At 27.0% G+C, this 15,797-nt stretch overlaps 1 protein-coding gene across 1 annotated transcript in view; it reads left to right on the top strand.

Annotated features, from left to right (window-relative positions):
- LOC107455980 (cell adhesion molecule Dscam1-like) overlaps positions 1-15,797 on the top strand; it is a 428,665-nt gene that overhangs the window by 220,803 nt on the left and 192,065 nt on the right. Inside the window, exons 12-14 of the mRNA XM_071184630.1 lie at positions 4,304-4,480; positions 9,772-9,919; positions 14,108-14,256. Of these exons, the coding sequence (XP_071040731.1) occupies positions 4,304-4,480; positions 9,772-9,919; positions 14,108-14,256 (474 nt within the window). The remainder of the gene's footprint in view (positions 1-4,303; positions 4,481-9,771; positions 9,920-14,107; positions 14,257-15,797) is intronic.

The raw sequence follows: 15,797 nt of genomic DNA, 5'->3' as shown, positions 1-15,797 counted from the left end.
ATGCATATATATATATATATATATCTTAAATAATCAAGTAAGAATATATTTTGATATTTTTTAATTATTAAAAACAATAACAGTCAGTAAAAAATGTATAAGTTAATCGGAATTATATTAGTACTAAAATTTAAAATCCGAAGAAAAGTAGTGAAAATATTTAAATAATTAATTTGTAAATTAATGAAATTTTAGTAATGAATAAATGTTTCACTTAGATCTAAATAACAGAAAATTAGTGTAAATTTAAAAAAATATTATTTGGAAGTTAGCCGTGTTTGGAAGTTTTTATCCTAGCGCAGAAAAAGATTCAGATGTTGCATGCTGTATTTCATAACCTTAAATTATCTAATTGCGAAACATATGTATTTTTATTTATTATTTTTATCCAAATTAATAAAAAGTAACGAAAATGTATGAAATTTTACAACTCTCACGGCTAAAACGCAAACCCCAGTGACCTTAATCCTGCTCTCCCGGTCTTTCACAAACACAGCAACTAGTGGTATTCGTTCATCGAATTCTATCTCTGATAAAATGTGGGTGGGTGAGTATTGTGACGTAACTATCCCTTACGATTATTAATCATCAATTCACTAGTATATATATATATATGCTAGCTTGATTCAATCTTGAGGTACATTTTAATGGATGAAGGTTGGTATTGTTGATTTCTATTATCCCCACATTAGCAAAATCATCAACGAATTAATTAAAGATTTAATGCAGTTTAATATTAGAAAGTATAATTAAAAAATTTTATTCATTCATTGAGTATCGTTTAAAATACTTCTACAGCCAAATTAAACCTATTTAAATGAAATCCAGTCTAGTTCTGTTCTGAACTAAATTAAAATTAAAATAAAATTCTAACACGGCGTTTTTTCATATTAGTGTTGTATGTTTTATTATTTCATTAATTTCCTTGCTTTTGTCACCCTTGCTAAATTTTATTCTTAAAAGTGCTGACAAATGAAGAAACAAAATCTCTGAAATTTTTTATTGATTATACTAAAAAAATAATCTCTTGGGAAGCCATCTTATGTCCAATAATTCATAATTAAATCCAAATTATCTAATATTCAGGAATCAAATGACACTGTAGTTCAATATTTCAGGATGAAAATACTGATAAAATCTGGAAGGTAATTTCATTAAATGAACTACTTTGAGGATAAAAATTACCAATCTACTTCACTATATGACCTCATTCAAAAATCATAATTAAATCCAAAATATCTAATATTCAGGAATCAAATGACACTGTAGCTCAATATTTTAGGATAAATATACTGATAAAATCTAGAAGGTAGCTTCATTAAATGAACTCCTTTGAGGGTAAAAATCACCAATCTACTTCACTATATGAACTCATTCAAGAATCATAATTAAATCCAAATTATCTAACATTCAGAAATCAAATGACACTGTAGCTCAATATTTTAGGATAAAAATACTGATAAAATCTGGAAGGTAGTTTCATTAAATGAACTCATTTGAGGGTAAAAATCACCAATCTACTTCACTATATGAACTCATTCAAAAATCATAATTAAATCCAAATTATCTAACATTCAGGAATCAAATGACACTGTAGCTCAATATTTTAGGATAAAAATACTGATAAAATCTGGAAGCTAGTTTCATTAAATGAACTCATTTGAGGGTAAAAATCATCAATCTACTTCACTATAGGAACTCATTCAAAAATCATAATTAAATCCAAATTATCTAATATTCAGGAATCAAATAACACTGTAGCTCAATATTTTAGGATAAAAATACTGATAAAATCTGGAAGGTAGTTTCATTAAATGAACTCATTTGAGGGTAAAAATCCGCAATCTACTTCACCATATGACCTCATTCAAAAATCTACTTTTCTCCATCCACATGCTCATTGAAGCGACACCCCCAAAGAATTTCTTGCCAGAGAAAAAAAGAAAGAGCTGAAAGACAAAAAGCACGAGTTTGAAAGAGTGAAAAAGTAAGGGAAGAAAGGAAGTATTTGAAGTGAGAAATGAAGCTATTCCTTTTAAAATTACTTTCTGCGAGGTCCACGAAGAACTTGAATCAGCCTGCTCTATCTAACACTAGTCAAAGTAAAAGAACTAGGTGAAGTAAAAAAGGAAGCAGAAAAATATGTGATGAACGAGCTTATGAATGTTCAACGACATATTGGAAAATTCCTGATTGAAACAAGTTAAGGGTCTACTGTTGTACCGTGATATTGATTCAATCAAAAATTTCTTTTCTTTATCTGCTATATATTTATGAGCATGAATAAGTAATCGATTCAATTATTGACATGATTTATGTCTTTTAGATAAATAGTGGTAGGAGAGCTGAGAAAATTGCTCTTTTTTACGCGTTTTTAGAGTACGCTTAAAATGTTATGCTTATAGGTAAAAAGGACACATTAATCAAGTAAATGAAATAAATGAAGGTTCATGCTACGCAATTTCGAGCTTTTTATTTGATATTATAATTAAAGTTTTAACATATTTTAGATAATGGCGCTCGATATTTAAAGTTGTTTAAAACTTAAGATTAATATTTTTTTTCATGCTATTATGTACTTAAAAAACCTATTTATAACAGTTAATGTTGAAAGTTTTAATTTACAGCTTATTTATTTTTTTAAAGTACGTAGATATATGTAAGTAAATTTTATTGATTATCAATAATGATTTATAAGAGAAAAGAAATTAAAATGAATTAGTTTTTATTTTTTTCTGGCAAAAAAATATTTCTTTAAGTTATATTTTTAAGTTTTCTATTCATCACTAAATAAAAATCATTTGATTTTTAAATAAATTTTAATTTCAATTCCGTTTTAAAAATAATGTTCAATTTGTTCTATTCTTAAAATAATATAGTAATTCTCATAAAATTTCATTCTTATATTGTTTTTATTTAATAAAATCAGTTTCATATATAATCTCCTCTTTAAACTTAATAACTACTTGACATTAATTTAGTACATTATTTAATGTATGTTTTTTATATCTAAAAAATGTTTGTCTTTTTTCGTATTTAAAGAAGCGTAAACCATAAAATCCTTGTAGGTCGAAAACAATCTAATTCCTGCCACTGTTAATGTTGTGATTCTTCGTGAATATCTCTTTTATTTACATTTTTGATGAATTTTGAAGTCTGTTAGAGGCCTAAATCTCATTATTAAGGAAGACTATCATAGCTATTACAAAACACAAATTTCCATTCGATGGCAAAGTTTTATCAGGTGGCAAAACCGTTACGGGTGGTGAAGCTGCCTTCTGTGGAAAAGCTTTTTCAGTTGGTAAAGTTGTCTACAATGGAAAAAAAAATCAGAATCATATTACCGCAAAAAGTACAGGCACTCTGGGTGTCGGTATTTTTTACCGGGAAAACAATTTTTCACGGAACATATAACGAATTAAAAAATCTGATGTTCCGTGATTTGTACAGAAATAATTACTGAAAAATCACTGAATCAGTTTAATTAAATAAATGATTTACTCTAATTAAATAAATGAATTACTCTAATTAAATAGATGAATTACTCTAATTAAATAAATAAATTACTCTAATTAAATAAATGAATTACTCTAATTAAATAAATGAATTACTCTAATTAAATAAATTACTCTTAAAATTACGGTACAGTATTTTGTGGTAAGGAATGGTTTTTATGGAAGATGTACCCAAAGTGCCAGTATCGCAGTTTGCTTCGGAACTTTTTATAGTGTGTAGTGGCAAAGTTGTCCCAAGAGATAAAGACTTAAGCAGAATCAAAGCTGTATCGGTTGGCAAAAGTTGCTAGAATGACAAAGTTGTTCCAGTTTCTGAAATGTAAACTTTATTTTATTTTACTTCTAAACCTAAAAAAATTTTTAAATCAAGTTTTTTTGAAAAAAAAAACATATTTTCTTTGAGGCAAAATACTGGTGATAAAGTTTTAATTTTAAAATCTTTGTGATGGTGTAAACGTCGAGATTTTTATTAAAAAATGATTTTACTTCATGCAAATTAGAGCATGGCGTTTTACTCAAATTAGTTATAATGTTTTTGTTTCTTCTCTAAACTGTCAGTTTTTAATATTTACAAAAGCTAATTGTAATAATTTATGTCCTTGTAAAGATATGTAATCAATTAATCAAATATACATTTAAACATAATACTTATGTTATTCAAAGGTATTCAGAGTTATCCCATTACATATATAATATCTAGGTGATATTTTTATTACATTTTACTACATGTTAAAATAAGATAAATGATGCCGAAATATATATTTACTACTCATCTATCATACTCTTAGGTCTGAGTGGTAGAAATGAATACAGAACCATTATCAGCAATCCTCATATTCAGACATTAGAGAATGGGTCGTTGGTGATCACAGAAGTGGAACTTGCCGATGCTGGACTTTATATGTGCCAGGCGACTAATGGAATCAGCCCTAGCCTTAGTGCTGTCGTTAAGCTCACAGTTCATGGTATGAAACTATTTCTAGAAAATAGTTACTTTTAGAGATCTATCAGTGCCGAACTAATTCTTATTTTGATGTATATTGCCTGTTGCTTGGTGAAGTGTGTGAAAAATAGTTTATACATAATGTAGGAAAAAATATTTTTTTTGGGAAGGTATATGAATTTTATAAATTTAAAAAACAATATATTTATTATTATTATGCAGAAATATTTCGCTGCTACTCAGCATTTGTTACTCTTTTTTATTAATCAAAAGCATAATTTATAATTTCGGGTTTTAAGTTTTAGCTACGTAGCAGCATAAGAATAATTACTTGGGATAAGGCGAGCCGTTTTAGAGCAAAATTGTTGAAATGTAAAATGTAAAATGAAATAAATAACATATAAAAGAGAAAATTAAAATTAAACCCTAACTCTGCCTAATTTTTGTAGATACGTTGCACTAAATATTTTTATTTTTAATGTATTACGAAAATCGTTTACCAGACTTAAACCACTGCTTGAATAACATTCACTTTATAGTGGTTAAAAATGTCCTAAATTCTATATTTTGAATATTGAAAATGAGTATTTTACTACTATATTACAGATCCGTGCGGTTTTTTCTTATTACGATTTTTAAAAATTTGTCTTAAATACTAACATTTATGCATCAGAAATAATACATTTATTTGTCGATATTCCCAATGTGTTTTCGATGTAATAGTTTATTAAATCTAATATTAGTTCATAGTTTTATGCTTCATTAATTTTAAAAATAAAATTTAAATTAGTAATTAAGTGATTGTTTTGCGGAATTCAACTTTCGTGTACTGTTACTCAGTAATTTATGGCATTACTTTGGTTCTTTGTCCATTATAATTAATCTGAGAAGAAACTGAAATTTAAAAACATTTCTGTTTTGTATATGATTTGGCAACTATGATCAATGCGTGGTTTTTCACAAAACGCTTTATAATATAGCACAGTAATTGTTATATTTTTATTAAATTTAATGAAAACTTTTTATTTAAAAAATGTTGCTTAAAGTAATTTTTTATAAATTTCTAGAAAAAAAAATTAATAATTTATTTAAATATTTTGTTACTGCTTTTTTTTAATTTCATTATTTGGGTTACTTTTATTTAGATTTCGTATTTTATTTGTAAAAATATTATATTTTTTCACAAATTTAAAGTTGAAGTTACTCATAATAAAGTTTCTTATGAATAAATTTATTGTTTTGGAAGAGTAATAATTACACATTTTGTTGTTTGTTGCATGAGTTATTTTGATAGATCTTAAATTCCTTTCAATCACTTATTCGATATCTGCAATCGGTTTCTCTTTTCAAGCTTCAGTTTTCTAAAGGCAGTTTTTGTCTATTTTTTCTCGAAATGTACAAGTTCAAATTCGCGTTCTAGATAACAGAGTGTTGCATGTGTATTGCAACAAACTTCTAGGGAAGTTAAGGAATATCATCAGGATTAAAATTAAATAGAAATCCATTCCCGGAAATGTCATCTTACGCCGTCAAAGGTGCTTCCCTATTAGGAACTGTTTCTTCATGCACTTCAAAACAGGTCATAAAAAGGAAGCGCCCATATCACACAGATAATAAAATTTAATCAAAATTACCAGATTACAGTAAAAGTATAGTTTGGTAATTTTATTATGATGACATGCTGTATATGATTATTATAGCATGGTACAAAAACCATTTATTTGCTTAAAATAATTTCCATTTTTGTGTCTTTTACTAAATGTATGATTATAACAACTGTAATTTTGAAAACCGAAATCTAGGTAAACGGTTTCCTTCCGAAAGGAGAAATTAGCAAATGAATGGTTTAAAATTTGCGTATTTTGCTTTTATTAATCAGAATTTCGTCTTTGTTTACCAGAAATGAAATAACCATACAGTACAATAATTTTACTTTCTGTTCGTACATGGTAAAAAAAAGGAGATGAAAGAGTTAATTCGTGTGATTCACTTTCATACTAGGCATCAACATTCTTTGCTATCCTCACGGCATTATACAAGGCCATTTGGGGTATCTGTGCGGTATCCAAATCTCATGTTGTTTGATCAGATCAGTTTTTCAATTCTTTCATATCATTAATCTGATCCACAGCGAAGGATATTTCATTAGAGTCACTATTATAAGACTGAATATTAATATTCGTTGGTGGGTTATTATTAATTACTTCAGTAGGAAGTTCAGATAAAATTATATATTTTGTCATTCGCTTATTATGCAATAGAATATAATACAATCATAAAATACAGAATAACATTAAGCCTAATATTAATTCTATGAAGAGGAATTCTCAAAAAAGAAAATTTTTCAACGATTAGAAATAAAATTATCCTTCATTTAAAAAGAAATTGCTAGTATAATATTGAAATATTGTTTTCCTATAATTTTTCTATGAAAAAAAAAGACACAGAAAATTAACTTCATGTGCCACATCTTCCTATTGAGCATCAAGATCCCTTCTGGACTTTTACAACTATCACCGAGGCATTATACCAGGTCTTTTAGGACTTCTATGCGATGTCCAAATCAAATGCTATTCGATCAGACCATTTCTTAAATTCCTTCAAATTATTAGTTTGACATGACAAAAAAGATACTTCGTTTAAGTCGCCAGTAAATAGCTGAATATTACTATTAATTTAAGCATTGTTGGGTTATTAATAATTAATACAGTTAAAGATTAAGATGAATCATTCGCTTACAACGTATAATATATAGCTTCAAGTTCAGAAATTGAAAAGGAATGTTAAATTCAATGATAAATAATATGAAAGAAAAGAACTAAACTGTAAAAAAAACTTTCAAGGACAGGAAAAAAATGACTACTGTTAAAAAAAAATTACTGCTGCAAAATCACGATATTGTTTTTCTAGAGTTTTGCTATTATCATGATAACAAAGGCCTTGAAAGAGTAACTTAATGTGGCTCATCCTCCTTTTGAGCATCAAGATCACTTCTGAGCTTTCTTGGTCATGTTGTCATAAAAGCGCTATACGACGTCTTTCTGGATCTCTGGGTGACATCCAAATCCAATGCTACTTGATTGGAACAGTCATTTAATTCCTTCAAATAGTTAATTCGATCTATTAAAAACGGAAGGATTTATCATTAAAATCAGCACTGAAAGGCTGAATGTTAAAAGAAGACATTGTTGACTTATTACTTATTTAATTAATCAATTATTGACACCTTATTAATTCAATTAAGTAGTTGTTGATTTGTTATTAATTTAATTTATTATTAGTCAAATTTCATAAATAATAAACATGCTTAAATACTCAGATTAAAATACATGTTTAATTATTTGTTTATTACGCGTAAGGACTGACACAAAGTTAGGAAATAAAAAAAAAAAGAATTCTGGACTGAAAACCATGCATAAAAATATACAAAATATATATTAAAAAAACCCATTAAAGAATAGAATTGAAAATGCCCTTTGCCTGAAAGAATACTACTATGATATCAAAATATTGTTTTTCTAGAGTTTTGTTATTACCATTATAAAAAGTGGAGAAAAAGTAACTTCATGTGGCTCATCTTCCTACAGAGTATCAGGGTCCCTTCTGAGCTTTCTTAGCTGTCATCAAGGCATTATACGAGGTCGTTTGGGATCTCTGTGCGACATCCAAATGGCCTTTCCCTCTCCTATTTAAGAAGGAAAAAGACTTTTACTGCCAGGCATTGCTTAAGTCAGTCCGAAACACTAAGTCCAAGATTCAGGTCGTTGGAACCATTCAGAATAGTTATGGCCGAAACGTTTAACGGACTTTTCGCCCGTTTTAGAACACCCGAAACACAGTGTAGGGAAGAGAAGAAGTATTTTAAGCCTCTTCCACAAACTGGATTACTTGCAATATTCTTCGTTTAATGGCCAAATTTGTTTCGAGTCTTCTTTGCAATTTGTTCCTTACAGTAGACATGTTTTGATTACCTACTGTAAATGTTTCAGTGAGTAGTTTTCTGAATATAAGTCTTTCTTTTCAAGTATTTTGAAGTAAAAATCGTTAAATTCTTTATTATTGAACATTTAATAAGTGTAAGTGGAGTTCTTTCTCCCGTCTAGCTCTATATTGCGGGGAAGGGTACCCTCATGTAATACTACAGTGTATTACATTTCACCCTTTAAAACTGAGATTTGTGTTTCTTTTTTTTTTTAAATTCTAAGTATTTACTTTTCCAACTTCAAACTATTTTTTTCTAAGTTTAATTTTTATCGCGTAAATACATTGTATTTTAGCTCTTTTTTTAGTTAAATAATAATTATTATAAATTCTATATCCCTTTAGATAATATTATTTACGACGACACATACTATATTTAAACCTTAATTTCATGTAGTACATTTCAAGTAAGGAATTCACGGTATTAACTAGCGATAATTATGGTACCTTCTAAATCCATAGGGTAAGAATTTGGAGGTTTCAGTTCCTTTTTTAATCTACTTAATTTGATATTTTATCGATTAGTTAAGATTATCGCATTTAATGCACCATGTTGATACTCTAAATTACACTCCTAGCTATTGCAAGTGGTGTTTAATCACTACCGTACTTTAATTTCACAATAAGACTGATCCTAAGTTTTGATAACACACTTCTGGGCTAACTGAAAGAGGAATTTTTTAGCTTTATGTGTCTCATAAAATTGTTTTTTTTCCCTTTAAAATTGAACTTAAAGAGCAAAATTAGACAACTATTAAATTAAAATTGTCCATTGTTTTTTTAAGCTGGATTTATTTTAAAACGACAGCATTGATCATAGATCAGTTCATTCGGTACTCTGAGAAATTGTGGAGTTTATTTTGCTATGAAAACATTTATGTTTTCTGCTAACTTACAACGATGCCAATTTGAACCATGTTATAGAGTCTCTCAACATTGATTAAACGACTCTATGGTTTAACTTTAGTGAAACATAGCTCAATGGTCCAATGGAACATGGCATATGGTTCCTAGAAATATAATCCAACATTAAGGTTCAAGTCTTCCAAATGAAGCACAATATTACAGTTCAAATCATCCAAATATTTCAACGCTAAACATATTTTAACTTTAAACAGATTGCAGATAGAAGAAGATATAGGCAGTGTGAAGGAAAAATTATTAATTATCTAATAAAAGATACAAACGTATATTCATTGAAAGATAAGTATAAAATTAATAAACACAAATATATATAATTACGAAAACTCTTCCTGTGGGCGATAAAGCAGTTAAATTCGAGTTAAATAATTTTCACGTATGTTCTTTAACTAATAAATAATATTATTTTAGTTCCAGCTCATTTCCGTGTAAAATTCCAGTCATCAACTGTTCGAAAAGGGGAAACTGTGCATCTTATTTGTAGTGCATTTGGAGAAAAGCCAATCAATCTCATTTGGACGAAGGATAGACAAATTTTTAATATGAGAGCTGAATCAAGGTACCATTGATTAATGAAACTCTTATTGTAAATTGCTGTTCATTATTATTCATTACTTATAAATATATCTAAATTAGTTTATTAAGCACATTCCTTAATTTATCTGTTACCTGCTACATCATTCCATAAAATGATTTCATTCTATCGTAGTTTAATTTTTAAAAAAATTTCATTTCCATATTTTATATCTAAATTTCTTTTTTAATTATATTTTGTTTAATTAAATTTTTTAAATTTATATTAGAGTAAGTCTAATATAGAAGGTCATAGTTTTTTTAATTGAAATAAAAATATTAAAGATAAAGGTACCACAAATGCCTCTGCATATTTTAAATTTTCACGCATGTACTCAACATGTTTTGACCAAAAATGATAAAATATTGAGAACAAATTATGAAAAAAAATTATTTTTGAAATTTTACTAATAATCGGCTCTATCTCCTTAATGTCGAGGTTAGACGGCTATCTAACACTCTAAAGGAAGGAAAAAACGAAGTTAAAGTATGAAAAATGACATATAAACACAGTAAAATACATAATAACATAGTTAATCGCTAAAATTTTGCAATTTGACATAAGAGATGAATTTTATCTTTGAAGATAAGCATAAAGAATCGAATATGCGACATGTTTTGACCAAAAAATAATGAAATATTGAGAACAAATTATGAAAAAAAAAAATGTTTGAAATTTTTCTAATAAGTGACTCTATCTCCTTAATGTAGAGGTGAGATGGCTATCTAATGCTCTAAAGGAAGGAAAAACGAAGTTAAACTATGAAAAATAACATATAAACACAGTAAAATAGCATAATAACATAGTTAATCATTAAAAACGTGCAATTTAATGTAAGAGATGAATTTTATCTTTCAAGATAAGCAAAAAGAATCGAATATACAACATGTTTTGACCAAAAATAATAAAATATTGAGAACAAATTATGAATTTTTTTTTTCTCTTTGAAATTTTACTAATAAGTGGCTCTATCTCCTTAATATCGAGGTGAGATGACTACCTAATACTCTAAAGAAAGGAAAAACGATGTTAAACTATGAAAAATGACATATAAACACAGTAAAATAGCATAATAATATAGTTAATCATTAAAAACTTGCAATTTGGTGTAAGAGATTAATTTTATCTTTGAAGATAAGCAAAAAGAATCGAATAAACAAAAAAAAAAACTATTGTACAGATTTAAATGTCACTTTCAACTCCATAAATTTGTTTGTACAAAAAAAAAAGTTTGTGCATGTTTCATAGAGCCATTACATGTACTTTACACGTGTAATCCAGTTATCGATTTTAGTTGTGGTGTTGTATTCTTCCCCACAGCTAACACTTTAATATTCATCAAATTGTGAATATGTTGAATTGGATAATATAGAGGGTCCGATCGAGTAGGTTTCTATCTGATAATATGTTAGGTCAGTAGAATTCGAATATAATATGCAGGGTTAGTTACGGTCAGCAAAAATTAAAAAAAGTCGTCTCGATATTGTAATGACAAAACTTGGAATTTCTTTTTATTAGATTTCATCTTAAAATTTCGAAACAAAATTAAACCATTTGAAAATCATTAACAGACCAAGGATTTCGTAACTATATTGATTCATTTAGACATATTGAGTGTTATGGAGAAGATTAAAAGTATTCTCTTTCTTTTTATACCTATTTTTAAATTTTTAAGCCAACTATGATCCCTTATATGTTAATTTGTATTGGTGAAAAGCGGTCATCTCTCCCCGATTTTAAGTGGCAATTCCTCCTAAAGTTGATGATGAGATAGTCACCAAGTTTGTTGCATCACTCCACTGCAATATCCCTCTGATTTTTACACAGGAACAAAGATTGTACACTAATTGTACTTTAAAGGACCAGCTAATTGGAAACAAAATGTAATCAGACATTGTAAAACAACCGAATACTTAATTCTTGAAAATTATTTGATCCCTGAATAAAATGAAATTTGAAAATTTGTATACATTTTGTTGTAATGAAAAGCGTGACTTTGTCTAAATAGATAAACAAACTGCATCTGCTGCAATGTTGAAAAAAAATGTCGGAATCTCTTATAATAATCATCTCTCCTTCTATAGAGAAATAACCTAGATTATGTTTAATTTTGTATATAGTTATTTAATGAAAATAAAATATAAAGTAAATATATTTTTGATTATATTTATTTTATAATTAATTTTAAGAATGAAATTACAAATGAGATTGAATTATTAAACTGAGTAAAATAACTAACTTTATTTTTTGAAATATTTACTCCCCAATAGCAGTAATTAAAAAATGAATTTTAAGATATTAATTTTAGGTATTTGGCATCTATAATTAATGATTAAATCAACGGGCCACTGCTGTCGTGTATCCAAAAATCATGCATCAAAGATTAGAAATTAAATTTATAACATTATTTAAGTTAAAAGGAATTTAAAAAAATAAGTCATGGTTTAAATAATAAAAAAGAGTAATTGCATTTTCAAACGAAATCAGCTTTTCTGGAAAGAAATTCATATTAATAAAAACATCATGAGATTAAAACGATAAAATATTTTTCATTAGTTCTGAATTTATTTCACATCGAGGTAAACTTTCTTTAAAACAATCACAGGAACATAAATGAAAATTAAAATAATTACAGAACTTTAACTTAAATTTATTTATTTATGCATGATAAAATTATATTTCATCTTTGAATAATTTAAAGGTTTTGATTGTATTTTTGTGTCAAAAATATGCGGATATTTAAAGATGTAATAAAATATTTAAAGATGTCATTTTTTAGAATCCTTTATCAATTGCTTTTAAAGTTGTCAGGTACAATATTTTTTTATGTTAGGTCACTCTTAAATAATAAAATAAGATTATTTTTACCAATGTTTTTAATGATGTCTTATAATTTTAATGCTTTAATAGTTGCAATGTTTTTATTTAAAAAAAACTATTTTCTTTCATTCTAATGATTTTTTTTGATACTCTAAACATTGTTGAAGAATATTAATTCCTGAAGTACAGCAATATTCTCTGATATTACATTTTCTTTTATGAAAAAGTTCATTCATACTCGGTTAGTAACAAACATCTGCAACAATTTACAATACAAAAAATGGTGAACGCTAGTAAAAATATGCATACTAACTATCAAATAAATACCCAATAAAAGGTAAGGACACAGGGAAGCATCTGTAATACCTATTTTTACAGATGCCATTAAATTTAAATCATAAAATTTAAACTATAATTTTTACAATAATATTTACTTACTTGCATTATTCAGTAATTTTACAGTAAGTATTACAAGTATACAAGTATTACAAGTAAGTCTTACAAGTAAGTCAAGTAAGTCTTACTTGTAAGTATTACAAGTAAGTATACTAAGGCAAGCTTCAAATGAAAGAATATACGCTATTTCTAATAATTTTGACCACGGTTTTTCAAAATGTGGCTTTTGTTTTAAATCTATTTTTACTTAATTCAGGTACAGTGATGTTCAAAAAGGAATCACCCATAATGACCATTAAATATGCATCTACAGTAAAAATTCTAAATGTAAAAAAAAATTTGCAGACAAAAACGCCAAAGTTTTACCTTTTTTTAATTTATTAAAGTTTATGTCAATTTCTCGTAAAAATGATACAACACTGTAAAGAAATTCTGAATCAAATTACGGTGTAAAGTACCAACTCATTGGATGCATCATCCGTAAAATCGATTTTACCGTGAAATATTATACCATAATTTTTACAGTAATAGTTGTTTAGTTAGAGTCTTTAGTGATTTTACGGTAATTATTACGATAAAAAATACAGTAAAAAAATTTTTTTTTCTGTATCATGTTCCGGCAAAATTGGATTTTACAGAATACTTCAGAAAAGTACCGGCACTCATTTTTTTCAGTAAAATCTATTTTTCCGTGAAATATTATACCGTATTTTTTGCAGTTATACTTGTTTAGTTGGAGTCTTTATCTTTGCGGTAATTATTAAGATAAATAATACGATAAATAATATTTTTTGATCTGTAACATGTTCCAGCAAAAATGGATTTTACAGAAAAAAATGAGTACCGGTATTTTTTACTGTAATTTGAACCGAGATTTTTTGCAGTGTGTTCCTAATATTTCTGACCGTATCTTCCAAATTATGGTTCATATTTTTAATCTTTTCTTTCTTGTTTCAGATATAGTGAAGTTCAAAAAGAACAAGAAGATGGTATGGTTTCTGAAGTGACTATCATATCAGCTGACAGAAGAGATTCCGCTCTATTCAGCTGCACAGCTTCAAATGAATTTGGAAGAGATGAGACAAATTTTCAAGTCGTTGTACAAGGTAACCACTTACTGCAAATATTATCTACCAATCACGATAACTCCTTCCGACTATAAGTTTCAGGTTGTCTGATGCTCTGGAAAAAAAGATTTAAACCATATTCAATGGGGTAAGATAGAAAAACCAGGGACTTTCCAAATCTGTACTAAAGCGATACGCCCCTATTTGATATGACCCTTGTAACCATAGTAACCCGCCAGCGAGCGAGTCTGTCTATATTTATCTGTTTATATTTATGAAAAATATTTAAGTTTATAATTTAAGCGTATGCAAGACGATGCTAAATGTTAGAGCACACTGTAAAAAATGCCCATTTCCACAGTCTTTCTTCGTATATTTGACGTTTCAATTCTGTTTTATTGACAAAACGGTATCTTACTGTTTTTCACCCTAATCATAAATGGTTTAAAACCGTCAATTCAAACTCTATTATATTATCTGTTCAATGTCTGGTTTTTACCCTACACTTTTGTTTACAGTGCGATAACTTAAGTTATTTCACTTGCTCTTTTTCTTCCACAATTATTTTACGGTTTTGAGTATCGTGTAAATAAAACTGCAATTCGACTTAATTATCAAATTAATACTCAACCTGATTATTACTTTTTTTCACTGATAAATGCTTTATAAGTTAATTTGCGAAAGGCAACAAGGTGTACCTTTATAGTTTTAACGTTTTTGCAATTTGATACGTTCAGTAAAGTTTGGTAATTTAATCATAATACCTCAGAGAAATAAAAATATAAAAATATAAAAAAATATAAAAAAATATATAAACAATTTATTCGTTTAAATTTACTTTTTTTTTCTTTAATTTTTTTTTTGTATTTTTTATTTATTTATTTTTTTTTGCGAAATGTGCTGCAATAAGATCTATAATTTTGAAAACCAGAATTTTCAATAAATTGTGACCATTTGAAAGGGAAAATTATCAAATGTACGGCATAAATATGAATAATATTTCGATTTTTTAAATATTCTTCTTAACAAGAAATGTCATCACTATATATAGTAAATTTACCAGATTTTGCTTCTATTTATACTTGACATAAAAATAAATAGTTACTAAATTTATTTGAAGTATAAACTATCATTTTAACTTCAAACTAATTCAATGAAGGATTAAAATTTATATTGAAATTAACGGTCAAAATAAAGATTCAATTTTCCTTGATTGATTTTAAATTTAGTGCATGTAAAAGTATGAAACTATTTTTCAAATTTTCAATTACAATTTTTAAATTTAATGTAAACAAATTAAATGTTTATAACAAATTCTAACGTCTCTTTCCGTTTCAAGTTGAAAAGCTAAGTTTTTAAAGAGTACTATTTTTAAAGAGTTTGTACAGTACTATTCTCAAGCTTCATTTTTTTATGTATAGTATATTAAGAAAATTAATGAATTAAATACAGAATTAATGATAAAATGCAAGTATGGGATTCTATGGAACGATAATAAATTTAGTGAGCAACTCATATTACTTCAAAAATAATACATATAAGTTAAAATTGCTTTTTTTTTTATTTAGACGCTGATTTTT

Source organism: Parasteatoda tepidariorum, chromosome 8 (assembly GCF_043381705.1).
Source record: "Parasteatoda tepidariorum isolate YZ-2023 chromosome 8, CAS_Ptep_4.0, whole genome shotgun sequence".
Classification (NCBI taxonomy): domain Eukaryota; kingdom Metazoa; phylum Arthropoda; class Arachnida; order Araneae; family Theridiidae; genus Parasteatoda; species Parasteatoda tepidariorum.
Note: the sequence above shows the minus strand (reverse complement) of the source record. Positions and strands in the feature narration are given on the sequence as shown.